General features: G+C 67.2%; 5 protein-coding genes across 5 annotated transcripts in view; 4 read left to right on the plus strand and 1 right to left on the minus strand.

The window, feature by feature from the left end:
* LOC126647899 (protein S100-A10) overlaps positions 1-26,280 on the minus strand; it is a 136,382-nt gene that overhangs the window by 15,360 nt on the left and 94,742 nt on the right. The gene's annotated exons all lie outside the window — the stretch shown is intronic.
* On the plus strand, positions 68-1,687 carry PFDN2 (prefoldin subunit 2). Its single transcript, XM_050330487.1, has 4 exons — positions 68-147; positions 482-570; positions 648-771; positions 1,406-1,687. The coding sequence occupies exons 1-4, from the start codon at positions 82-84 to the stop codon at positions 1,577-1,579; spliced, it is 453 nt and encodes a 150-aa protein (XP_050186444.1). The 5' UTR covers positions 68-81; the 3' UTR covers positions 1,580-1,687.
* On the plus strand, positions 2,396-8,028 carry LOC126647844 (V-type proton ATPase catalytic subunit A-like). Its single transcript, XM_050330402.1, has 14 exons — positions 2,396-2,477; positions 2,731-2,859; positions 3,093-3,307; positions 3,891-4,028; positions 4,147-4,298; positions 4,761-4,923; positions 5,079-5,187; positions 5,479-5,601; positions 6,131-6,245; positions 6,338-6,401; positions 6,682-6,885; positions 7,130-7,224; positions 7,465-7,639; positions 7,936-8,028. The coding sequence occupies exons 1-14, from the start codon at positions 2,396-2,398 to the stop codon at positions 8,026-8,028; spliced, it is 1,857 nt and encodes a 618-aa protein (XP_050186359.1).
* Positions 11,970-19,355, plus strand: NECTIN4 (nectin cell adhesion molecule 4). Its single transcript, XM_050330305.1, is given in 10 exon segments — positions 11,970-12,036; positions 14,757-15,110; positions 15,338-15,628; positions 16,114-16,228; positions 16,736-16,899; positions 17,930-18,077; positions 18,265-18,343; positions 18,706-18,840; positions 19,091-19,228; positions 19,230-19,355. Coding segments are annotated over 10 exon segments (1,617 nt in total).
* On the plus strand, positions 20,919-26,127 carry ARHGAP30 (Rho GTPase activating protein 30). The gene is made up of 12 exons (XM_050330306.1): positions 20,919-21,027; positions 21,714-21,816; positions 22,106-22,250; positions 22,352-22,434; positions 22,597-22,704; positions 22,937-23,064; positions 23,218-23,371; positions 23,667-23,767; positions 23,848-23,916; positions 24,035-24,412; positions 24,506-24,687; positions 24,955-26,127. The coding sequence occupies exons 1-12, from the start codon at positions 20,919-20,921 to the stop codon at positions 26,125-26,127; spliced, it is 2,733 nt and encodes a 910-aa protein (XP_050186263.1).

Genomic DNA, 26,280 nt, shown 5'->3' on the forward strand with positions numbered 1-26,280 from the left:
TCACCGCCAGCCTCAAACATGGCGGCGCAGGAAGCCACGCCCCCTACCCGGTCTGTCCCGGAAAGGGGGCGGGGCCTCAAGATGGCGGAGAGCGGGAAGGGCCGGGGGGGGAACCCGGGAACGGGAAAAGGGCTGAGCCCTGAACAGGTGAGGAGAGTGAGGGGAAATGGGGATGTGAGGGGACAGGGCTGAGCCCTGAGAAGGTGAGGGGAGTGTGGGGAAAATGGGCATGTGAGGAGAAAATGGGGTATGAGAGGGGAATGGGGGTGTGAGGCGTCACCTGTGCCCCCAGTGGGGGTGTCCCCTATCCCAGGGGGTCCCACCCCAATTCTGGGGGTCTCCTTGTGCTCCCAATGGGATCCCATCCCAATCCCCACCCCAGGGGTGTCCCTGCGCTGCCAGTGGGATCCCACCCCCATCCCAGTGTTCCCACCCCGATTTACCCCCCCGGGGGTCTGTCTCCCTGTGCCCCCTGTCGCAGGTGGTGTCCCGCTTTAACCGGCTCCGGCAGGACCAGCGGGGTTTGGCCTCCAAAGCGGCCGAGCTGGAGCTGGAGCTCAACGAACACAGGTGGGTCGGGGGGGGGGGTCGTTCTTGGGAGGGTTTTGGGGGGTCCCTGAGCCCCCCTGACCCCCCAACCCCCCCAGTCTGGTCATCGAGACCCTGCGGGAGGTGGATCCCACTCGGAAGTGCTTCCGCATGGTCGGGGGGGTCCTGGTGGAAAGGACGGTCAAGGAGGTGCTGCCGGCCCTGGAGAGCAACAAGGAGCAGGTGAGGGGGGTGGGACCCCCAAAAACCCCTTTGGGACCCCCCAAAAATCATCTGGGAACCCCCAGAGAAACAAGGAGCAGGTGAGGGGGGTCTGGGACCCCCCAGAAACCTCTTTGAGACCCCCCCCCAAAAATCATCTGGGAACCCCTGAAATCCCCCAGAGCAACCAGGAGCAGGTGAAGGGGGCTGGGGACAGTTTGGGGGTCTCACCTGGGGCACTGCCCTGCTCCCAGCCCCCCAAGACTGCCCCCGGAACCCCCAATACCCCTCAAACTGCCCCTGGTGAGATCCCAAACTGTCCCCAGCACCCCCAAACCCTTCCAACCCCCCAAAAGTACCCCACTGACCCTCCAACACCCACAAAACTGCCCCAGGTGAGACCCCAAACTGCCCCCCGCACCCCCAAATTGCCCCCAGGTCCTCCCAGACTGCCCTCAGCACCCCCAAACTGTCTCCAGTCCCCCCAGACCGCCCCCAGCCCTCCTAAACTTCCCCCAGCCCCCTCAAACTTCCCCCAGCCCCCCAGACTGCCCCCTGCTCCCCTAAAACTGCTCCGAGCACCCCCTAAACCACTTCCAGCACCCCAAAGTGCCCCCAGCCCCCCCTGAGCCAGTGCCCCTGCCGTTTTTCCCAGATTTCCAAGCTGATCGAGGCCCTGGCCCAGCAGCTCCAGGCCAAGGGCCGGGAACTCAACGAGTTCCGGGAGCGGCACAACATCCGCCTGGTGGGAGAGGAGGAGCCCAAAGGGCCCCCCCGGGACGGCCCCGAGGGGGGCAAGGGGGGCTCCACGGGGGTCCTGGTCTCCTGACCCCCCCCTCCCCCGGCAGTCCCGGAATTCCCCCCGGAATCGCCGAATTCCCCCCGGATTTGCTGTTGTTCCCTCGGGTTTGGGTAAATAAAGGTGGATTTGGGACGAGTTTTGGGTGGTTGTTTGTTAAGAGGGGGATGGGGAAGGGGGGACAGGACTGACCTCCCCCCACCCCCAAAGGGTGGAAATGCCAAGGGGGGACCCCAAAATGAGGGGGAGGGACCCCAGAAAGGAGGGGGTGGATCTCACAATGGGGGAGGTGGATAGACCCAAAAATGGGGGAGAGACCCCAAAATAGGGGCATGGGACCCCAAACTGTGTCTGTGACACCCCAAGAAGCAGAGCCAGAGGACGAAGGGGGGTGACAAGGACAGCAGGGCTGTGTCCCCAGCACCCTGAGCCAGGACCAGCTCGGCACGTGCCGGCGCGTGCCGGTGTCACCCGGTGTCACCCAGGGGTGGGGACACGGCTGCCACTGCACGCAGGACACACCTGTGGTGGCACCTGGCCCAAGACCTGGCTGGTGCCACCTGGGAGGGGGGAAGGGCATGACAGGGCTGTTACCTGGCTGGTGTCACCCCAGTGTCGCCTGGGAAGGGGGGAGGACAGGACTGGCACCTGTCCAGTGTCACCTGGAGGAGGGGGACAGGGCTGTCATCTGTGCAATGTCACCTTGGTGTCCCCGGGGTGGGGCCTGGGCTGTTGACAGTACACAGTGACACCTGCGGTGTGCCCTGTCCCCAGCCCCAGCCGGTTGTTGCCGGCCCCCATGGCCATTTAACGGCGGTGCCACCGTGGGGACAGTGCTGGGACACCATGGAGGGGACCCGGGGGACGCGGCTGGAGGAACTCGAGAGGGAGAGCCTGGTGGGAGCTGTCCATGGGGTGTCAGGGCCGGGTAGGACACAGGGACATTGTGGGGACACCTTGGGGACATCGTGGGGACACCCCAGAGACACCCTGGGGACACCCAGGGGTAGGGACCCCAATGGCCCTTTGTGGCACTAAAATGGGGACAGGGGAGGGGCAGGTGAGGGGGAGCACCCAGAGAGGGGACCCCCGGGGCTGGAATGGGGACAGGGGACTCCCGGGGGGGAGATGGCCCTGGGGCAGGGTCGGGGTGACAGTGGCCTGTCCCCCTGTCCCCGCAGTGGTGACAGCCACGCGCATGGCGGGCGCGGCCATGTACGAGCTGGTGCGGGTGGGACACGCGGAGCTGGTGGGGGAGATCATCCGGCTCGAGGGGGACATGGCCACGCTCCAGGTGTACGAGGAGACCTGTATCCTGCCACTGTCCCCTCCCTGCTGTCCCCTCCCTGTCCTCCCCATCCCGTGTTCCCTCCTTGTCCCCCTACCCTGCCCTGTCCCCTTCCTGTCCCTCCAGCCTCCCATCTTTTCCTCATCCACCCAGCCCCTCTGTCCCCTCCTCCTCCCATCCCATCCTGCCCCCCCATCCCCGCAGTCCCCTCGATGTCGCCTGCCCTCGGTGACATTTCCTGAGCGGGTGTGCCAGCGGGGGTGCAGGTTGGGGACCCAGTGCTGCGCACGGGGAAGCCGCTCTCGGTGGAGCTGGGCCCAGGAATTTTGGGATCCATTTTCGACGGGATCCAGCGGCCACTGCGCGACATCGCCGAGGCCACGCGGAGCATTTACATCCCCCGGGGCACCAACGTCCCTGCACTGCCGCGACACCTCACCTGGGACTTTGTCCCCAGCAAGGACATTAGGGTGTGTCACCCCCGGGCCCCCTGTCCCCGTATCGATTCTCTATCCCCTAGACCTTCTCTCCCCTCCCCATCCCTTCCAAACTGTCCCCCCAGATCCTCTACCCCTGTCCTGTACCCTCCCTGTCCCAGCAGACTGGCTGTCAGGGACATGGGGCACATGGGGACATTGGGGGATGCAGGGGATATGGGGACACAGGGACATGGGGAATGTGGGGACATTGGGGGATACAAACACGGGATGTGGGAACATGGGGGATGTGGGGACATGGGGGACATTGGGAACACGGGGACACTGGGGGACATTGGAGAACACGGGACATGGGAACACGGGGGACACTGGGGGACATTGGAGAACACGGGACATGGGAACACGGGGGACACTGGGGGACATTGGAGAACACGGGACATGGGAACACGGGGACGTGTTCCCAACAGAGGGCGACACTGAGCACACAGGGATATGGGAGACACGGGGGCCGTGGGGGACACGGGGTCCCGGTGACACGGGGACGCCCCTTCTCGGCTTCCCCCCCGGGAGGCGACAGAGCCTGTCCGGGGGTCCCTCACGGTTGTCCCTGCGCCAGGTCGGGAGTCACGTGACGGGAGGGGACATTTACGGGACGGTGCCCGAGAACTCTCTGCTGCAGCACCGGCTCATGGTCCCCCCCCGCAGCCGCGGCACCGTCACTTATGTCGCGCCCCCTGGCAACTACAGCGTGACGGTGAGCGGGATCGGGGGATTGAGATCGGGACGGGGGGGATGCGCTGTTCCCGCAGGGTTCGGGATTGGCAGGCGAGGGGTGTCGGGGAGCGGCTCATCCCTCGTTGCCGTTCCCGCAGGACGTGGTACTGGAGCTGGAATTCCAGGGGCTCCGGGAGCAGCTCTCCATGCTCCAGGTGTGGCCCGTCCGGCAGGTCCGGCCCGTGGCCGAGAAGCTCCCGGCGAACAACCCACTGCTCACGGGACAGAGAGTCCTGGACGCGCTCTTCCCGTAGGAGCCGAGCGGGAGCGGGATTGGGATCTGGGGGATGCGCTGTTCCCGTAGGGAGCGGGAACGGGATCGGGATTGAGGGCGTGCACCTTTCGCGTAGAGATTAGGATTGGGGTCGGGGGGGTCCGCTGTTCCTGTAGGGATCGGGAGAGGGGTCGGGGGGCGAGCGCTGTTCCTGTAGAGATAGTGAGAGATTGGGATCGTGGGGGATTTTGGGGATGCGTTGTTCCCACTGATTGGGATCAGGATCGGGGGTGGGGGGCGTGCGCTGTTCCCATCGGGATTGGGGTCGGGGGAGTGTATTGGAACTGAGGACAGGGATGGGGACAGGGGATGTGGAACAGGGACAGGAGGGGGTTGGTGACAGGACGGGGGTGTTGATGAGGACGGGAATGGGGGCAGGGACAGGGTGGTGACAGGGGTCCCACCACCCCCATGTCCCCCCCGTGTCCCTGTCCCCAGGTGTGTCCAGGGGGGCACCACGGCCATCCCGGGCGCCTTCGGCTGCGGGAAAACCGTCATCTCCCAATCCCTGTCCAAGTATTCCAACAGTGACGTCATCGTGTACGTGGGGTGCGGGGAGCGAGGGAACGAGATGTCCGAGGTTCTCAGGGACTTCCCCGAGGTGCGACAGCGAGGGGGAACACAGGGGAACGGAGGGGGCAGGGGGTGACAGGGAGGTGACAGTGTCCCCCTGTCCCCAGTTGACCATGGAGGTGGACAGGGGTGACAGGAGGTGACGGAGGTAGACCCAGGTGACCTGGGTGTCCCTGTCCCCAGCTGACCATGGAGGTGGGCGGCCGGACCGAGTCCATCATGAAGCGCACAGCACTCGTGGCCAACACGTCCAACATGCCTGTGGCTGCCAGGGAGGCCTCCATATACACGGGTGGGCACTGGGGGGGCACCAGGGATGGGAGTGGGCATTTGGTGAGGGGGGACACCTGGGGGATGAAGGGGCACCTGGTGAGGTGGGAATGGGTGGGGGTGGGAATTGGCACATGGGGAGAATGGGAGGGCATCGGGGAGGGGGCTGAGGGGGCACCTGGGAGAGTGTGCAAGGACTCACCTGTCTGTGCGTGTGAGCCCTCTGTGCCCACTCCCACCCTTCCATGCCCTGGGGGGGGGGTGCCATGATGGGGTCACTGTGCCCCCCAGGGTGTGACCCTTGTGTTTGCAGGGATCACCCTGTCCGAGTATTTCAGGGATATGGGGTTCCACAGCTGCCTCCTGGCAGACTCCACATCCCGCTGGGCAGAGGCCCTCAGGGAGATCTCAGGGCGCCTGGCAGAGATGCCTGCAGGTGAGACCCCAAAATCTGGGACTGGGGGGGTATGGGGATGTGGGAAACCCCAAATTCTGGGATATGGGAGCAATGGGGCCATGGGAACCTCCAAATCTGGGTTATAGGGGGAATGGGAACATGGGAAACCCTAAACCTGGGATATGGGGGAGACAGGACTCCAGGAGATCTCAGGGCCCCTGGTAGAGATGCCTGTGGGGGAGACCCCAAAATATGGATATGGGGGGGGGAAATGGGGCCCAAGGTCATGGGGTGGGGCTGGGGAGCCCCAAATCCTGGACACGGGGGGAATGGGTCCATGGGAAATCCCAAATCTGGATAGGGGGAAATGGGAACAGCAGGTACCTCTTTGAGCGTCAGGGACCCCCTTGGGTGATAGGAGACCCCCTTTGGGTGTCAGGGGACCCCCATGTGACCAGGGTGGCCCCGGAGACAGCAGGTACCCCTTTGGGTGTTGGGAACACCCTGTGTGTGACAGGGTGCCCCCGTGGGTATCGGGGGTACCCCCTGGTGACGGGTGCCTCTGCAGACAGCGGGTACCCCGCATACCTGGGTGCCCGCCTGGCCTCGTTCTACGAGCGGGCAGGGCGGGCACGGTGCCTCGGGACCCCCTCCCGCGAGGGCAGCGTCAGCATCGTCGGAGCGTGAGTGTGGGGAGGGGGCTCCGGGAGGGAGGGGGACCCCCCAAAGGACCCTTCCCCCGCCCACCCCCCTCTCCCACCTCTGTCACCCACAGCGTGTCCCCACCTGGAGGGGATTTCTCGGACCCCGTGACCTCGGCCACTCTCGGCATCGTGCAGGTTGGGGGGCATTGGGGGGACATGGGGGGGCAGTGACACTCGGGGAGGGATGTGGGGGGACATGGGGGGACGGGGGCATGGAGGGGACATGGGGACACTCTGGGGGGACGTGACGGGGAAAGGGACATTCTGGGGGGGACATGGAGGGGGACAGAGACACTCTGCTGGGGACAGGGAGGGACAGTGACCCCTGAGTGTGCCATGGAGACACCCTGGGTGGGGTCACAGGGGTGATAGGGACCCCTGAGGGTGTCACCCCCCCGGAATTCCCAAATTTCAGGTGTTCTGGGGGCTGGACAAGAAGCTGGCCCAGCGGAAGCACTTCCCGTCTGTGAACTGGCTCATCAGCTACTCACGGTACCTGCGGGCGCTGGAGCCGCACTATGAGCGGCTCCATCCCGAATTCCCAAACCTCCGCAACCGCGCCCGGCAGATCCTGCAGGAGGAGGAGGAGCTGGCCGAGATTGTGCAGCTCGTGGGGAAGGTGGGAGTGGGATATGGGATATGGGATTTGGGATATGGGGTGTGGGATTGGGATATGGGATATTTGTTATGGGATATGGGGTGTGGGATGTGGGGTGTGGGATACGGGACCTGGGATATGGGGTGTGAGGTATGGGATGTGGGATATGGGGTGTGAGATCCAGGATCTGGGATCTGGAAGGGAATGGGACCAGGGGTCCTGGCCTAAGCATGTGACAGGACCCCATCCCCCGTGTCCCCCCCAGGCGTCCCTGGCCGAGGGGGACAAAGTGACCCTGGAAGTGGCCAAACTGCTCAAGGATGATTTCCTGCAGCAGAACGGCTACTCCTCCTATGACAGGTACTGGGGACCCCCTCGGGACCCCCTCAAATCCTGACCCCAACCCTGACCTCCCCAATCCCCCCCACTCTGACTCCTTTGGACCCCCCTAAACCCCCAAACTCCCCTTGCTGCCCCCCAACCCCTCCCCAGGTTCTGCCTGTTCTACAAGACCTTGGGGGTGTTGCACCCTGCCCCCCCGACTCCCCTGGTCGCCCTGGGTCCCCCCGAACCCTCCTGACCCCCCTGGGCCCTGGCCAGGTTCTGCCCGTTCTACAAGACCGTGGGGATGCTGCAGAACATGGTGACCTTCTATGACCTGGCCCGGGGGGCCGTGGAGGCCCCCGGGGGAGCCGAGGACCACCGGGTCACCTGGGCCACCATCCGGGAGGGGCTCGGGGACATCCTGTACCGCCTCAGCGCCATGAAGTTCAAGGTGGGGGGGCACGGAGGGTGAGACCCCCTGGGGGGGTCCTGGGTGGGCGGAGTCACTGTGGGGGGGAGTTGAGACCCTACTGGGGGAGTCCCACGCGAAGGTCAAGGTGGGTGTCGTGGGGGGGCTGCGACCCCATAGGGGGGTCCCAGAGGAAGATCAAAGTGTGGGGGTCGGGAGGGTCAAGACCCCCGCTGTGTATGGTCCCACATGCAGTTCAAGGTGAGGGGTGTCCTGGGGGTGTGACCATCCCCCGTGGGTGTGCAGGGGTGACCTCCCATCCCCCCCCCCGCCCCCAGGACCCCGTGAAGGACGGCGAGTCCCAGATCCTGGCGTCCTTCGCACAGCTCCACGAGGACATGACCGCGGCCTTCCGAAACCTGGAGGACTAAGGGGGTGCAGGATGGGGGGTCCCCCGGGGTCCCCTCTGTCCCCCAATAAAGGCCTCAAGGTGACAATGTGGGCTCCGAGTGCAGCTTCCCCACTGAGGGCAGTCACCCCCCGCCTCCACCACACGGGGTGGCTCTAGGGGGGACAGGAGGTGACAGGGACACCCTGGGGGGACATGGAGACACCTTGGAGGTGACAGGGACACCTTTAGGGGAGATGTCTCCATTGTCTCTGTCCCTGTCCATGTCCCTGCCCCTGTCCCTGAGCTGCACTGGGGACGGTCCCCGAGTGTGACGGTGACAGTCCCTCACAGTGTTCCCCGTGACTGTGGGACAGGGACAGTCCCCACAGTGCCTGGTGCCACCACGAGTCGGTGCCAGTGTCACCTGTCCCCATAGTTCCCAGTGCCACCCCGGTTGGTGCCAATGTTGCTCCCCACGGTCCCCAGAGCCACCGTGGGTGTGTGCCAGTGTCACCTGTCCATGGGGTCCCCAGTGCCACAACGGGTGTGCCCAGCCCTGGTGACAGACCCCGTTGTCCCCAGGCCCTGATGACCCCTCGGGGGGGTGCACACTGTGCCCCTGCCCCCATGGCAGCTGTGCCCAGGCCAAGACCACTCTGGATGCCACTGTCACCCCAGGGTGCCACTGTCACCCCGCTGGCCCAGCTTGTGGCTGTGCGCTGGCACTTCTGGGGGGTCCCCGCGGGCATGGGGGTCCTCGTGTGTGGCCAGGGCCAGGGACCCCCCCTCTGCCACCCCAGCTACGGGCACTGGGCCACCCTGGGGGGCTGGGAGGACCCCCCGGGGTGCTGCTGCTGCGGGAGGTGCGTGGTGAGGACAGGGGTCCCACATGTGTGGGCTGCTGTGGAGGGGGACTGCGCCCCCGGGGGGGTCACCCTGAGCATGGGCAACCTGGACACCCCCGGTCCAGCGCTGGGAACCCACGAGACCCCCCGCCTGACACTGGGAACCGGTGAGACCCCCCCCGGGACCCCACTGCCCCCTCGGGGGGTGGCCCCGGTCATGTCCTCTCCCCCCCCTCCTGCAATGTCACCCGCCCGGGGACACTTTTGCCACCTCAGCACCCAGAGCCTTCCCCCATTGTGTCCCCAACAATGGCGGTGCCACCACGTGCCCAGGGGGCCCTGTCCCCTGCGGGGGGGCACAGGAGGGACACGGGAACACAGGGGACAGAGGGACACAGGGACAGGTGGCCATGGGGCACCTGGACAGCGGGTGCTGAAGGTGGGTGAGTGTCCGGGGGGTCTGTCCCCAGTGTCCCCTCCCCCCGTCCCCACGGTTCCACCTCCACTCCAGAGGTCCCTGGTGTCCCCAGAGCTGCCACCCCCCTGATAGCCTCTTCCCCAGAGATGTCCCCATGGGTGTCCCCAACGTCCCCAGAGATACCACCCCTTGGTCCCCCCCTTTCCCCATGATTGTCCTGCAGGTGCCACCCCTGGGTACCCCCATGGCCCCAGAGATGTCCCCACGGGTGTCCCCATGTCCCCACAAATGCGATCCCCAGGTATTCCCATGTCCCTGCTGCTGTCCCGACCACTGTCCACACACTGTCCCCATGACCCTGTCAGTGTCCCCACAACTGTCCCTGTGTTATGTCCCGAGAGATGTCCCCGTGTTTGTCCACGTCTCCAGCGCTGTCCCCATGCTGCCCACCTGTCCCTGTCCCTGTGTCCCTGTCCCTGTGTCCCCTCACTGTCCCCACGCTGTCTGTGTCCCTGCAGGGATGCCAGCGGGCGGGGGGCTGCTGTGCGGGGCCAGTGGCCTGGCCCTGCTGGTGGCCGCCACCGCCACCCACTTCTGGGTGCAGCGGCGGGCACCGGGGGGCACGGCCAGCCTGGGGCTGTGGCACGGCTGCCTGGGGGGACAGTGCCACCCCCACACCACCACCCTGGGTACGCCACGGGGGGACAAGGCGGGCGGGGGGCAAGGGGGAAGCTGGGTGGGGGGTCACTGTTGGGCTGAGCTGGGGGGACTGAGGGGTCATCGGTGTGCTGAGCTGTGCCCGGGCTCTGCAGGGGGTGGGAATGAGGGTCTCATGGGGGGGAATTGGGAGGGTCATCAGTGTGCTGAGCTGTGCCCGGGCTCTGCAGGGGGAGAACTGGGGGGTCAGGGGTGCCCGGGCTCTGCAGGGATGGATGGGGGTGTCACCCCTGTGTGTCCCTGTGGTGTAACCAAACCCCATGTCCCCCCCAGTCCCCCTGGAGGCCACGCGGGTGCTGATGCTGCTCTCGGTGGTTGCTGCCGTGGCCGGGCTCGCCCTGGGAGTGTCTGTGATGGCCCCCGGGGGCCAGCGGGTGCGTGCCCGCGTGGCCGGGGGGGCCCTGCTGCTCGCGGGTATGTGAGGACGGCACTGGGGGGTGCAGGGTGGGCACAGGTATCGTGGGGGTGGGTACCAGGGTGGTCACTACTGTGCTGAGCTGTGCCTGGGCTCTGCAGGCTGGAAATTGGGGTGCCATCACTGCACTGAGCTGTGCCCGGGCTCTGCAGGGTGGGAAGTGGGGTGCCATCAGTGCACTGAGCTGTGCCCGGGCTCTGCTGTGCAGGAATTGGGGTGCCATCAGTGCTCTGAGCTGTGCCTGGGCTCTGGCAGCCCCTGGGCCGTGCCCTGACCCCTCGCTGTGCCCCCCAGGGCTGCTGGCACTGCTGGGGCTGGGGGTGTTCTCGGCAGGCACCCTGAGCCTGCCGGGGCCAGCCCAGAATTCCTGGAGCTTCTCCTGGTCCTACATCCTGGGCTGGGTCAGCGTCGTCCTCATCGGCTCTGCAGGTACAGGGGGGCCGCTCACTGCTGTGCTGAGCTGTGCCCGGGCTCTGCAGGGCAGGAGTTGGGGGTCAGGGGGGTGCCCACCCACGGCTCTCCCTCTTTGTCCCCCCCCAGGGCTTTTCCACCTCTGTGCCACCTCCAAGGAGCCCTCCCCAGAGAGCTCGGAAGCTGCGGGTTCCTGAAGGGTCCCGGGGGTCTTGTGGGAGGTCCCTGAGCCCCCCCAGGGCCCCCTCCGGTGTGGGTCACGGGTGTGATGAGCTGGGCCAGGTCTCGGCTGTGTCCCCACCCCCTCGATTTTTGCTGTGCCAATAAACGGCCCCCTCCCCTCCACACTGCGGGGTCCCTGGTGGTGTCCAGTGGGATGTGGGGATCTAAATTTGGGGGGGGGGGTTAGGGTTAATGGGAAGCATTGGCGGCGGCACTGGGAGCACTGGGAGGGGCACTAGGAGGCATAGGGGGGTCACTGGGAGCACCGGGGGGTACTGGGAGCACTGGGATGGGCACACGGAGGCACACAGGGGGTCACTGGGAGGCACTGGGAGGCACAGGAGGGTTACTGGGAGCACTGGGAAGGGCACTGGGGGATACAGGGAGCACTGGGAGGCACTGAGAGGCACGGGGGACACTGGGAGCACTGAGGGGTACTGGAAGGCACAAGGGGGTCACTGGGAGTACTGGAGAGGGGCACTGGGAGGCACTGGGAGAACCGGCGGGGGCACTGAGAGGGGTACAGGTGTATTCCCACTACCCCCCCCGCCGCCTTGGCCCCTTTAAGGCCGCGCCCTCGGCCCCGCCCCTGCCCCGACCTGCCCGACCGGTCCGGCCACGCCCGGCCACGCCCCGCGGCCACGCCCCACCCGGCCACGCCCCCCGCACATCGAGACACGCCCCTGTCCCGTCCCGTCCCGTCCCGTCCCGGAGAAACACCGGCCCCGCCACCACCCCGGACCCGCTGCCCCCGGCCCGGACCCCCGGTGCGTCCCAGAGGGTCCCGGTGGCTGCCGGTACCCCCCGGTGCGTCCCGGTGCCCCCCGCCGAGGCTCAGCCCAGGTGGTCCCGGAGGGTCCCGGTGCCCCCGGTGGGTCCCGGTGCCCCCCCGGAGGGTCCCGGTGCGGCCCGGATGGTGCTGGCCGGGGGCCGAGCCGCGCCGTGAGCTCCGCATGGACCCCCGCGGGATGCGGCCCCCGCCCCCTCTCTTCTTCCTCACCTTCCTCCTCGCCGCTACCGGTAAGTCACGGCTGGGACGGGACACGGCGGGGGACACGGAGAGGGGACAGGGACCGCCTGCCCCGCGCTGGGACATGAACCGGGGGTGGGGAGGGGGCGGCTGCGGCTCCCACGGGCGGGGGGGACACGGGCACCGGTGCTTCGGGGACCGGGCGTGCCGGTTCCCACGCTGGTAGAGGGTGGGGGGGCACGGGGGCACGAGCGGCTCCCACGGCGCAGGGGGCGAAACTGGGATGGGGAGGGGAGCGAGGAACTGAAACTGAGGGCGGGAGCGAGGGCAGCGGCAGCGGGACCGGAGAGGGGGACCCACGCGCGTGCACGCGGGGGGGTTGTGAGCGCGCACACGCGTGTGTGTGTGTGTACGTGTGCGCGCTCGCGTGTGCACCTGCGGCCCCGCGCACCGGTGCCCGCGTGTCCGTGGATTCGTGCGCGTGTCCGTGGGTCTGTCCCCGCGTCCGTGGGTCTGCCCGCGCCATGCCCCGGGCGTTGCGCCGCGGGCGCTTTACACGCGAGTGCACGCGCACTCACCTGCGCGCGTGCTCGTGGGGGCGCAACTGCGCCTCGCGTGGGCCCCCTCCTCCCCCTCTCCCACCTTTCGTGGGAACGCGCACCCCTCCTGGGGACACCACCGTGGGAACGGGGACAGCGCGCAGCCCCGCCCCCTCCCCATTGTCGTGTGTGTCCCCCCCACGCTTTGGGGGTTGCTGTCCCACGCGGAGTGGGGGCCAGTTGCACCCACGTAGCGACGGGGGTCCCGCACCCTGCCCCGCTCCCCCCGCCGTGCCTCAGTTTCCCCGCAGCACCCGTGGGAACAGGCTGGTGCCCTCCCCAACTCCCCCCAGGGAGCCACCGGCTTTACTTTGGGAGGTGCTGACCCCCTCCTCACGCGTGACTCGCACCCCATGGGGGACTTCGTGCTGCGAGGGGGGGGGCCCGCGCCCACCAGCGCGTGTCAGACCCACACCCTCTGAGAGAGGGGAGTTTGCACGCGCGTGTGCAAGCTGTGGGTCCCCAGGTGACGAGGGACCTGCGTGAATATCCCCCCCGTGGCGTGGTGGGGAGGTCGACCACACACGTGTGTCACCCATTGGGGCAAGAACGCACACGAGGATCCCCCGCACGCACTGCGGAGCCGCGCGGGGCTGTGCACGTTCCTGAGCCCCCCACCCTGGAGAGACCACCCCGGGACACCCCCCCGGAACCCCCTTGTACCGTCCCCCCCCCGCGTGCGCGCGGCCGGGGCGTGGGGGCCGCGGGAGCCGGTTCAGCCGGTTCCCGGCTCCGGTTCCCACGCGCTCGGGCCCCGCTGGGTGGGGACGCCCCGGGGCAGGAACCTCCCCACGGCATCCCAGCAACACCCCCGCCCCGCCATGGGCACCGCGACCCCCGCGGGACCCCCTCGGGACCCCCGCGGGACTCCCACGGGACCCCCCATTCCCCGTGGGAGCGAGTCCGCGCCCGGGGAAACTGAGGCACGGAGGGGCGGGGGACTCCGCGCGGGGGGGAGCTGCGCCGCAATTAACGAAGGGATTAATGGGTCAGGGGGTAATTGGGGAGGGGGTTGCATCGTGGGGGGCTTTCCGGGGCGGCCCTGGGGGCTCGGCGGGGGCGGGAGCGCGGAAGCCGCGCGGGCCGGTCGGGCTGGACAGGCCGGCCCGGCCGCTTCTCGCGGCGGCGGTGGCGGCGGCGGGGCGGGACCCGCCCCCGGACCCCGCCCCTCCCAAATCTGCACCCCACACCCCGGGCCGGGCCCCCAAACTCACACCGGCACCTCCAAGCAGCCCCCAACATCTGCACCCCAAATCCTGCATCCCAAACCCATTCCCCCACCTCCCACCCTAAACCACCCCAGGCAGCCCCTGTACCCCAGCCCCAAATCTGCACCCTGCCCCCACCCAGCCCCTGCACCTGAACCCCACACCGCAAATCCTGCACCAAAAATCCCACCCTCAAACCTGCACCCTAAATCCTGCGCCCCAAACTTGCACCTCCACCCCCAGCCAGCTGCCTGCACCCGCATCCCAAATCCTGCAGCCAAACCTAGACCCCTCCCCAGCCAGCCCCCTGTATCACCCCCCCACCTCGAACCCCACCCAGCACCCCCACACCCCCAATCTGCATCCCACCCTCCCAAACCCTGCACCCTCCACCCCCAAACACACAATGACACCCCCAACCCTGACACCCCCCACCCTAAACCTGCAGCCCCTCAGCACCCCAAACCCCACCCAACCCTCTCGCCCCCCTCAACCTGCATCCCATCCTGCCCAGGTGTGTCCAGGTGTGTGTGAGCACTTGCCCAGGTGTGTGTGAGTGCCAGCCCAACTGTACCCAGGTGTGTGTGGGTACAGGCACAGGTGTGTGTGAGCACCTGCCCAGCTGTGCCCAGGTGTGTGTGAGTATGGGCACAGGTGTGTGTGAGCACCTGCCATCTGTGCCCAGGTGTGCCCAGGTGCATGTGAGTGCCTCCATCCCATGTGCTCCCACCTCCCTGCACACCTCATGTCACAGCTGGTGCCCACAGACATGGGGGTGTCCCAGAGCCACCCCCACGCTCAGCCCCACACGCAGGGGGTGGCACGGGGGGCACATGGAGGTGACACATCCCCGTACCCACCCTGTCCGCCCTCCATGTCCCCCTAGGTGCCACGGGGGCTGTGTGGAGGTGCCACATCCCTGTGCCCACCCTATGCCCACCCTGTCCCCCCATGTCCCTGCAGGTGCCAGGGGGGGCCGTGTGGAGGTGCCCCGCAGCGTGACGGCGGTGCTGGGGCAGGACGTGGTGCTGCCGTGCCGGTACCGGGCGCAGGAGCAGGAGCAGGTGGTGCAGGTGACGTGGCTGAAGCGCGTCCCGGGCGCGGTGCCCGCCGAGGTGGCCGTGTTGAACCTGCAGCACGGCGAGCACGTGCTGGAGTCCTTCGCCGGGCGCGTCCTGCGCCATGGGCACGGCGCCCTCGAGGACGGGGCCATCCTCCTGCGCAACGCCGTGCAGGGCGACGAGGGCGACTATGAGTGCCACCTCATCACCTTCCCCATGGGCAACTTCGAGGGCCACCTCACCCTCAGGGTGCTGGGTGAGGCATGGGGTACTGGGGGTGGTGGGCATAGGGTGGTGGGCAAGGAGCAAAGGTTATGGGATGGCGGACATGGGCTGGGGGGGAGAGGGCCACGGGCACAGTGTGGTGGGCGAGCGGAGCCGGGCAAGGAGTGGTGGGCCATGGGTGGGGATGCCAGTCCCCCAGCGAGCCACGCCTGTACCAGCGCTCTCACCACTGGGTCTCTCTGCTCTGCCCCCTCCCAGTGCCACCCCTGCCCATCCTGAACCCGGGCCCACCGCTGGAGGAGGGGCAGGGCCGCACACTGGCGGCCTCGTGCACGGCTGAGGGCAGCCCGGTGCCCTCGGTGCGCTGGGAGACCGAGGTGCGGGGCACCAACGCCACGCGGCACTCGGCGCACGCCCGCTCCGCCTCCGTCACCAGCGAGTTCTTCCTCGTGCCGGGGCGCAGCATGAATGGCAAGAGCCTCACGTGCGTGGTGGAACACCCAGGGCTGCGCCACGAGAAGAGGATCACCCACACGCTCAGCGTCGCCTGTGCGGGCACCGGGCACGGGGGGAGAAGGGGGTGTGGGGGTGGTGGGGGTGGGGTGGGTACTGGGCATGTGGAGGGTGGTGGAAACATGGGGGGCACTGGGGATGTGGAGGGCATTGGAGACATGGGGGACACTGAAGGATTTGAAGGACATTGGGGACATGGAGGCTGTTGGGGACATTGTGGGCACGGGGGGCATGGAGAGCGATGGTGACATTTGGGGACATGGAGACCTCGGGAGGCACTGGGGACATGAGGGGCACTGGGCAGGTGGCACATGAAGGACATGGGTGCCATTGGGGGCTGTGGGGGACACAGGGTAAGTTGAAGACTTTGGTGTGGAGGACCTTGGGGACATGGAGGACGGGGCTTGGGGACACAGCAATGCTGGGGATGAAGGACAAAGGGGGACAGCAGGGCCATGGGGGCACAGTGGGATCATGGGGCCTGTCCCCTGGCTGTCCCCTGACTGTCCCTGTGTCCCCAGACCTGTCGGATGCATCAGTGCTGGGCCACACGGCCGAGTGGCAGGAGGGGATGGAAGGGGCAGCCCTGACCTGCCTGGGGGACGGTAACCCTCCCCCCACCTACAACTGGACACGGTGAGGACACTGTCCCCTGCCCTGTCACCTCCCCATGTCCCCCAGGCATGGCTGTGGCCCTGCCAGGGGTTGGAGCATGTTCATGTCCCTGCTGTGTCCCTGCTGTCCCCCCCGCCCCAGCTCTGTCCCCTGCATGTCCCCCTGTCCCTGCCATGTCCCCTGTCCCTGCCGTGTCCCTCTGTCCCTTCCATGTCCCCCTGCCCATGTCCCTGCCCTGTCCCCCTGCCCTGTCCCCCCTCTGTTCCCCTGTCCCCATACCCATGTCCCCAACCCCTCCCATGTCCCCATACCCATGTCCCCAACCCCTCCCATGTCCCCATACCCATGTCCTCGCCGCATCCCCCCATCCCCACCCCCCCATCCCTGTCCACCCTACGGTGCTCGGACAGGCCCTGCCGGTGCCGGCACTCGGGCGTCACCCATGGGAACACGGCGGCAAAGCTGGGCTGCGATGACACCGCAGCCACTGCCGGGGGCTGAACCGGTGCCCCCCGTGCCCCCCTGCAGGGTGGACGCGCCGCTGCCCGCAGGGGTGCGGGTGAAGGGGGACACGCTGCTGTTCCAGCGGCCCCTCACTGCTGCCGACGCCGGCGACTACGTGTGCAGGGTGGCCAACAGGGTGGCTGCCAAGGAGGCCCGGGCCAATGTCAGCATCAGGGGCAGGGCCACAGGTGAGGGCACCGAGAGGGGGGTCAAAGGGGCGGGGGGCAGTGCCTGGGCTGTTTCTCCAGCTGTCGGTCTGTGTGTCCAACCACTCATCTGGTTTGATGGCCATCTGTCCATCCATCCATCTATCCATCCATCCACCCACCCATCCATCCACAGATCCACCTGTATGTCCACCTGTCCACCCACCCACCCATCCATCCATCCATTCATCAATCCACCCATTCACCTGTCCATCCATCCATCCATCCATCCATCCATCCATCCATCCCTCCGTCCCTCCCCTTTCCCTCCTCACCCTTCCTGTGCCCCTCCCCACCCTCATCCTCCCCCTCCTCCACCCATCTATTCATCACCTACTCATCCACCCCCTCATTTACTCACCTGCCCTTCCGGCCACTCATGCTCTGCTCATCCACCCCGATCCCTCCAGTCTTTCTGTTCCTCCTCCCATCTGCCCGTCTCTCCAGCACCTCTCGCTCCACCCATCTCTCCACCCACTGTTCATCCACCCACCCATGGACTTGTCTGTCCATCCATGAGCTTGTCTGTCCAACTGTCCACCCACCCAAGGATGTGCGTGTCGGTCCATTCAACTGTGGAGGCACCCATTCATCCATCCGTCCATGGAGTTATCCATCCACCATTCATGGACATACTTGTCCATCTGTCCATCCATCTACCCGCCCATCCACGACTGTGTTTATCCTTCTCTCCATCCATCCATGGACTCCTTCCTCTGTAGGATGTCCATCCATCCATGGAGTCATCCATACATCCACTGTTCCAGTGTCCTCTCTTTGAGGTGTCCCCTCTTTGGTTTGTCCCCCCTCAACCCCTATTTGTGGTGTCCCCTTTTTGGGTGTCCCTTCTTTTGCGTGTCCCCCTGACCTCTGTTATGGGATGTCCCCTCTTTGGGGTGGTGTCCCCCCTGACCTCCCTTTGGGGTGTCTCCTTTTTCTGGCCTCTGTTGGGGTGGTGTCCCCTCTCTGGGGAGGTGTCCCCACTGACCCCCCCATTTGGGGTGTCCCCCAGAGGACCCCGTGCGCCGCGTGGACCTGGTGTCAGCCTCGGTGGTGGTGGTCGGGGTCATCGCCGCCGTCCTGCTCTGTGTCCTTGTTGTCGTCGTTGTTGTCATGACCCTCTACCACAAACGCAAGACCAAGCGCATCTCCGAGAAGTAGTAAGGGAGGGGGGACATGGGGGCAGTTGGGGGACTGGGGGATGGGGGCATGGGGGATGTGAGGGGATGTGGGGATATGGGGGATATTGGGGGTTGGGGGACATGGGGGGACTGTGGAGGGACACGGGGGACCTAGGGGAGTGTGGGGGGACACGGTGGGTGGTGCTGAACATCCCTGTGTCCCCAGTGAGGAGGAGCTGACACTGACACGGGAGAATTCCATCCGCCGGCTGCACTCCAGCCACAGCACGGACACCCGCACACAGGTGGGCACGGCGGGCACGGGAGGCCGTATTGGGGCTGGGGGGGCACCGGGGTGTGAGGAGTGGGGTGATGGGTGTCGGGGTGACCAGGGGAGGGCAGTCTTGGGGTGTCCACGGGGTCTGGGTGATGGGTCTTGGGCACTCAAGGAAGTGGGTTTGGGGTGCCCATGGGGTGCTCGTGGGGTGTCCATGGGGCTGGGCTGTGGGGTGCCTGGAGGGTGGCTGTGGGATCGGATCATGAGGTGCTCAGGGGGTGCCTGTGGGGTGTCTGTGGGGTGCCCGTGGAGTCAGGCCATGGGGTGACCATGGGATTGGGCCATGGGGTGCCCATGGGGCACCCGTGGGCACTGATGGGGCTGTCCCAGCTGGAGGAGACGCTGCAGCTGCGGGCAGAGAGTCGCCAGGGCAGCCTGAGAGGGGACAGCCTGCGAGGGGACAGCCTGCGAGGGGACAGCCTGAGAGGGGACAGCCTGAGGGGCACCAGCATCTGCTCCGCCATGGTGAGAGCTGGGAAGCATGAGGGGGGGGGCGGTGCTTCTGGTGTCCCCATGGTGCCCATGTCCTTGGTGGTATCTGTGTCCCCATTGGTCCCTGTGTCCCCATCAGTCCCCCTGTCCCCATCAATGCCCCTTTGCCCATCAGTCTCCCTGTCCCCACAAACACCCCCGTGCCCAGCAGTGCCCGGGGCCCGTCCCCGTGTCCCGGGGGTGTCCCCGCCCCTCACTGCCCCCGCCTGTCCCTTGTCGCCAGAGCGAGGAGCCCGAGGGCCGCAGTTACTCGACGCTGTCCACGGTGCGGGAGATCGAGACCCAGACGGACGTTCCGGCGGCTCCGCTGCTGCCGCCGCCCCCCGGGAAGGAGCCCAAGGAGGAGGAGGAGGACGGGGGAGGCGGCGGGGGCGGCGGGGGACCCCATCAAGCAGGCCATGACCCACTTCGTGCAGGAGAACGGGATGCTCCAGGCCAAGCCCAGCACCAACGGCATCTACATCAATGGCCGTGGGCACCTCGTGTGAGCCGGGGGGGCGGGGGGACACCCGCGGGACACCCGAGGGACGTCTGAGGATGCCCGGCCCCCACCCTCCCCCCCGGCTCTGCACACCCGCTGCTCTGGTCCCCACATGTCACCTCGCTGCTGGTGTCGGGTCAAGGACATGCACCGTACCCCGTGACGGGGCTCTGGTCCCCAAGTGACACCTCCCTGCTGGCACAGGCTTGGGGACACACGCGGTGCCCCGGGACAGGCTCCGGACCCCACGTGTCACCTTCCTGCTGGGCTGAGGTCAAGGACGGACTCTGTCACTGCTGGCACAAGGTTGGGGACCTGCACTGTGTCCTGGCATGGACTTTGGTCCCCAAGTGCCACCTCCCTGCTGGCACGGGGTCAGGGATGGACTGTGGTCCCCAAGTGTCACCCCCCTGCTGGTGTTGGCTCAAGGACGGACTTTGGTCCCCATCACTGCTGGCACTGCTAGCACACGAAGGCTCTGGTCCCCAAGTGTCACCTCCCTGCTGGAACAGCCTTGGGGACACCACTGAGCCCCAGGATGGGTTTCAGTCCCCAAGTGTCAACCCAATACCAGCACAAGGGTGGGGACAGTGACAGTGGCAGCAGCACCAAGGACTCCCCTGGAGCCACCAGACGCCTTGGGCATGGGGACCCTCCAGGACACAGGGGGACCCCCAAGGACATGGAGACCCCCCGAGGACAAGAGGACGCCCAAGGACAGTCAGAACCCCCTCCTGGGCATGGACACCCCCAAGGACGTGGGGACCCTCCAAGCACAGAGACCCCCAAGGACACAGGGACTCAAGAACATGGGGACCCTCCCAGGCATGGGGACCCCCAAGAACACAGGGAAACCCCCAAGAACAGGGGAGACCCCCAAGGACAGGCTGGGCCAGGAGCCCCCCGGGGGTCGTTCCCCCCTCCCCTCCCCAAATCCCCCTTCGGACTCTGGTGGCACTTGGGACGCTTGTGGCCCCTCCCCCTCCCGCCCCTGGCACCCCCCAAACAGCCTTGGGCCCCCCAGGGTGGGTGGGGGTCCTCGGGCCGGTCGTGTACAGTCGTGTATAGACGGGGGTCCCCCCAACCACCCTGCTGTAAATAAACCCCCCGCGGGCGCTGGGGACGTGTCGAGTGTGTTGGGGCTGGGGAGGACACGGCTGTCACACATGGGGGCAGTGGGGGGGCACCTGGGGGGGACACATGTGTGACACATGTGGGCAAGTGGGGGACTCATCTGGGTGAGTGTGTGTGTCTGACCCCAAAGCCCCCCAGACCCACCACCCCACACACATGTGCGTGTCTGTGACCCCCCAGCACCCCAGACCCGCAGTCCCACACACATGTGCATGTCTGTGACCCCCCAGCACCCCAGACCCCCGCCCCACCCCAGTGTGCGCACGCGTGGCCACCGCGCCCCGCCTGTGGTTTCAAGGCCCCGGGGAGAGGAAGCGCCTCGAGCGCAGCCACCCCTTCCTGCCACCCCCGCAGGGCTGGGGCCGGGGCTGGGGCCAGCACCCCCTCGGGGTCCCCGTGTCCCTGCCGGTGTCCCCAGGCCCGGGGCACCGTCCCCATGTCGCGGGCGCTCAAGGCTCGGCAGCGGGCGAGGCGCAAGGGCGGGGCCCGCGAGCGGCTCTTCGGCTGTGACCTGCGGGAGCACCTGCAGGGCTCGGGGCACGATGGTGAGTGTGGGGGCACCAACCCCTCGGGGGGTCCCCCGTGGTCCCCCCATCACTGCCGCCAGCTGGGAGGGGACACGGGGGACATTTCTGGGGGTTGGGGGGGTGTTGCACCATGTGGTTGCGTCACCGTCACCGGTGGGGGGGTTCAGGAAGCGTCGTGGCCGCGGGGCCTCAACGGCGGATCTGCCGGGATTTGGGGGGGTCAGAGCCATGGCCCGGCTCCAATCTCAGGAGGACACTGCAGGATTGGAGGGGCCAGGGCATGCGGGGAGTCCCCATCCCTGGGGAATCGGTGGCTCCATCCCTGGGGATTTGGTGGCCCTATCTATGGGGATTTGGTGGTTCCATCCCTGTGGAGTTGGTGGTTCCACCCATTGGGATTTGGGAGCCTCATCCCTGTGGATTCAGGGGTCCCACTGTGGAGTTGGTGACTCCATCCCTGAGGAATCAGTGGCCCCATCCCTGTGCAGTTGGTGGCCCCACGACTGGAGCAGGGACCCTGTGGGGACACCTTGGGGGGTGGCCAAGGTTCTCCCTGTCCTCTGGCTCTGGTGGGGCTGGGGCCGGGCTCAGGTGGGCACTGTGGGATCTGGGATCTGGATCCATGTCCCTCTGGGCTCTGTGGGATCCGGGATCTGGATCCACACCCCACTGGGCTCTGGCAGAGCAGGATCCCTGTCCCGCAGTGCCACAGGTGCTCCAGAGCTGCTCAGAGTTCGTGGAGCAGCACGGTGTGGTGGACGGGATCTACCGGCTCTCCGGGGTCTCCTCCAACATCCAACGGCTGCGGTGAGCGGGAATGGGATCAGGATGGGATGGGATGGATGGGATGTGTATCCGGGGTGGAGTGATCGACTTCAGAGATGGGCAGGAACGGGTGTCCGATATGGGTGTCCGGGATGGGGGGGATGGGTCCCATTCCCAGCTGGCCCAGGACATATCCCCTATATCCCATATCCCGATCCTCATCAGGAGTTTAAGGCCAAGGGTGTCCTGGACCTGGCCCGGGTCATATCCCCCGTATCCCATACATCCCCTATATCCCCTATATCCCAAAGCTCCCCTGTCCCATTTCCAGGCAGGAGTTCGAGGCCGGGGGGGTCCCGGAGCTGGCCCGGGACATTTACCTGCAGGACGTGCACTGCGTGAGCTCCCTGGCCAAGGCCTATTGCCGGGAGCTGCCCAACCCCCTCCTCACCTACCAGCTCTACGACAAGTTCGCCGTGAGTGCCACCCCCGAGCATACCCTGAGTGTCCCCTGAGTGTCCCCTGAGTGTCCCCAAAGCGTCCCCGAGTGTCCCCAAGCCCCGCTGTGCCCCCCCAGGACGCTGTGGCCACCCAGACGGAGGAGGCGCGGCTGGTCAAGATCAGGGAGGTGCTCAAGGAGCTGCCGGAGCCCCACTACAGGTGACACGGGGGTCCCCTCATTCCCTGCTGCTGTCCCCGTGTCCCCAAGGCGATGGCAGTCCCTGATGGTGTCTCCCCGGAGTGGTGGCTGTCCCCTGAGCTGTCCCTGGCAGTGTCCCACCGGAGTGGTGGCTGCCCCCTGACCTGTCCCCGTGTCCCCAGGACGCTGGAGTTCCTGATGCGGCACCTGCTGCGCATGGCGGGGCACAGCGCCCGCACCAACATGCACGCGCGGAACTTGGCCATCGTGTGGGCTCCCAACCTGCTGCGGTGAGGGGACACAGTGGTGACGTCCCCCAAGTCCCCTTGATCCCATCCCCCTGTGCCCAACAACCCCCCGATCCCTCCCACCGTCCCCACCACCTGCAGCGTCCCCGCCATCCCTGCCACTTCCCTGGTCCCATCCCCCTGTCCCCAGTGTCCCCGATCCCACTACCCCCCGTGTCCCCTCGTGTCTCCCCCACCCTGAGGTGACCCCGGGGGCTGCCCCATGCCTCCCCAGCTCGAGGGACATCGAGGCCTCAGGGTTCAACGGCACAGCCGCGTTCATGGAGGTTCGTGTCCAGTCCATCGTGGTCGAGTTCATCCTCACCCACGTGGAGCAGCTCTTTGGGGATGCCCCCCTCGCAGGTACCCCCGGGGGGGACACTGGGGGACGTGGGGGGACACCCACAGCCCACCCTGGGGGTGCCAAGGGGGAGAATCCCCCCACCCATCCCTGCTTTGGGTGGGGGGGACACTGGGGGTCCCGGGGTGACCCTGACCCCCCCCGGTGGTCCCCAGGGTCAGAGTCACCCCGCCGGTCCCTGCTCGTGCCCGGGGGGTCTCTGGGGGCCGAGAAGCCCCCCCAGCTCCACGTGCCAGGGACACTGAGCCAGGGGGATGGACCCCCCCAGATCCGGCCCTACCACACCATCATCGACCTGGGCGAGCACAGGTACGTCGTGAGGGGGCACGGGGGGGCACAGGTGACACCCCATCCCCATCCTCGGGACACCCGGGGATACCCCTCCTCCCCCTGAGGTGGGTATGGCACAAGTGATCCCACCTGGGCACGATCCTGGGACATGGAAAGGGTGGGATCCCATGGGTGGGAGCTCTACAGGTGTGGGAAGGCACCTGTGGGTGTGCCCAGGTGTGCCCAGGTGTGCCCCTAGGTGTGCCCAGGTGTGCCCCCAGGTGCCCCAGTTGCCCCCAGGTGTGCCCAGGTGTGCCCAGGTGTGCCCCCACAGGAGGAAGGGCTCCCTGAAGGCCAAGAAGTGGAGATCCATCTTCAACCTGGGCCGCTCCGGCCACGAGGCCAAGCGGAAGCAGGGAAAGGCCGAGGAGAAAGGTGGGAATTCCGTGGGTGGTCTGGGGGGGGAGGGGCAGTTTGTGTCCCCAAATCCCACCTCGTATCCCTTGTGGTGCCAGAGGAGAAGGGGGGGAAGGTCCCACTGCGCCCGGCCAAGAGCATGGACTCGCTGAGCTCCGGCGGACACGGTGAGGGGGCAGAACCGGGAACTGGCACTGCCTGGCCCTGGCCCTTGTCCCACTCCCTGGCCCTTGTCCCTCCCCCTGGGACCCCCGTCCCTCTGTCCTGACCCCCTCTCTGGCACAGCCGCCCCAGGGCTGCTCCCGAACTGCCCAGGGAAGGTCCCCCAGCGCCAGCAGAGCCTCGACCGCCCTCTGGAATCCCCCCCGGAATTCCCCCTGGAGCCGGAGGAGCCCCCGGAGGAGCCCCCAGCAGGCGAGAGCAGCACCAAGTCGGAGCCCACCACCCCCAAAGCCCCCCGGGCGGGGCCTGGGGGGACCCCCGGGCGCTCCCGGGCCGAGAAGTGTGCGGGGGTCCACATTTCGGGTCCCTTCTCGGTCACCGTCCCCTTCCACATCACCTGCAACCTGTCCCGCCTGACGAGGGGGTTGCCCTGCCCCGCGTTGCACCGGGACCCCCCCGCCATCCCCTCAGGACCCCTCCGCGACCCCCAGAGCCACAGCGGTGAGAGGCGGGACCGGGGGGATGGCGGGACCCCCCCGGGAGGGACCATCGGGCTGGAATGAGGCTCAAACCCCCCGTGTTCCCCCCAAACAGGGGATGCGGAGGAGACGCGGCTCTCCCGGGAGCTCCGCGATTCCTTCGCCTTCCTGGATAGTCCCGAGGCCTGGGATGTGGGAACAGCGGCCGAGACCCCCGGGATCGGAGATGGGACCCCCGGGATGAGCCCCGAGGGGCTCCCGGCCCTGGAGGAGGGGCTGGAGAGCGGGTTCATGAACGTGAGATAACGGCGGCATTCCCGGGATTTTGGGGGGAGGAGGGAGGGCTGGGGGAGGGGGGAAAGGTGTGGAGTGGGATGGGATGGGATGGGATGGGATGGGATGGGATGGGATGGGATGGGATGGGATGGGATGGGATGGGATGGGATGGGATGGAGAGCACAGGGACAAGATGGGAACAGAGAGGTCTGGCTGGGATGGAGGGGCCACGATGAGGCCAGAGGGGCTCCTCCCTGTTCCCACCCCTGTTCCCACTGCCTTTCCCAGCCAGGCGAGCCCCCCTCGGAGCAGCCGGACAGTTTCCTGTCCATCGAGGAGTGCACGGACGAGGGGATGGACGAGCTGTTCTTCCTGGCTCCCGCCGGCTCCGAGCGCGACAGCGACTCCGACGACCTGTTCCTGAGCGCCCACGACGAGCTCAGCCCCCTGGGGGCTTCCCTGGAGACCCCTGGGGGGCCCCCGGAGATTCCAGAGATCCGAGAGATTCCAGGGACCCGGGAGATTCCGGGGGTCCCGGCTCCCCCCGGTGCCGCGGCCCCTGACACGCCCACGGAGGAGGATCCTCCGGGGGAAGGGAACCCCCCCCGAGACCCCCCCGGGGATGGGGGGCGAGGGGAGGGGGCTGCGGGCGGCGCTTCCAGCCCCAGGACGGACTCCGAGGTGTGGGAGGAGGATGGAACAGCCCGGGAAGGGGTCGTGGTTCCTGGGGCTGAATCCCGCCCTCCCATCCCGGAGGAGCCCCGGAGGGGCGAATCCCAGGCTTTAAGGGCGTCCCCACAGGGATTGTCAGCGGAGGAGCCCCCCTGGGCACCTCTGGAGCCCCCCCGGGAGCCCCCGGAGCCCCCAGTTCCCGGGTCCGTTCCCGGGGGGCCCCTCGGGGTCACCCCGAGCTCTCCCTCTCTCTCCACCTCGGCCCCGGAGCTCCACAGGGACCCCCCCAAATCCCTGGAGCCGAGGGGGGATGAGCTCCCCAAAAACCGGGAGCTGAGCCAAGGCGAGCCCCCCAAAAACCTGAAGCCAGTGCGGGATGAGCCCCCCAAGAACCCAGAGCTGAGTCAGCACAAGCCCCCAGAAATCCTGGAGTGGGTCCAGGATGAGCCCCCCGGAGCCCCAGAGCCCCCTAAACCCCTGGATCTGATCGAAGATGAGCCCCCCAAAATCCCGGAGGTCCCCAGACTCTCAGAGCCGATCTGGGATGAGTCCCCCAAAAACCCAGGGCTGAGCCAGGATGAGCCCCCCAAAAACGTGGCTCTGATCCATGGTGGACCCCCCAGCCCCTCGGGGACCCCCAGCTCCCTGGAGCCGACCCAGGATGAACTCCCCAAAAGCCTGGAGCCCCCCCAAAACCTGGATTTGATCCATGGTGGTCCCCCCAGCCCCCCAGTGACCCCCAGCCCCCTGGAGCCAATCCAGGACGAGCCCCCAAACCCCTCGACCTGATCCATGGTGACCCCTCCAAAACCCTGGAGCCCCCAAACCCCTCAACCTGATCCATGGTGACCCCCCCAAACCCCTGGAGCCCCCCAAACCCCTCAACCTGATCCATGGTGAGCCCCCAAACCCCTGGAGCCCTCCAGCCCCTGGATCTGATCC

This window comes from Myiozetetes cayanensis, unplaced genomic scaffold (assembly GCF_022539395.1).
Source record: "Myiozetetes cayanensis isolate MyiCay16 unplaced genomic scaffold, myiCay2020 scf41, whole genome shotgun sequence".
In the NCBI taxonomy this organism is placed as follows: Eukaryota; Metazoa; Chordata; class Aves; order Passeriformes; family Tyrannidae; genus Myiozetetes; species Myiozetetes cayanensis.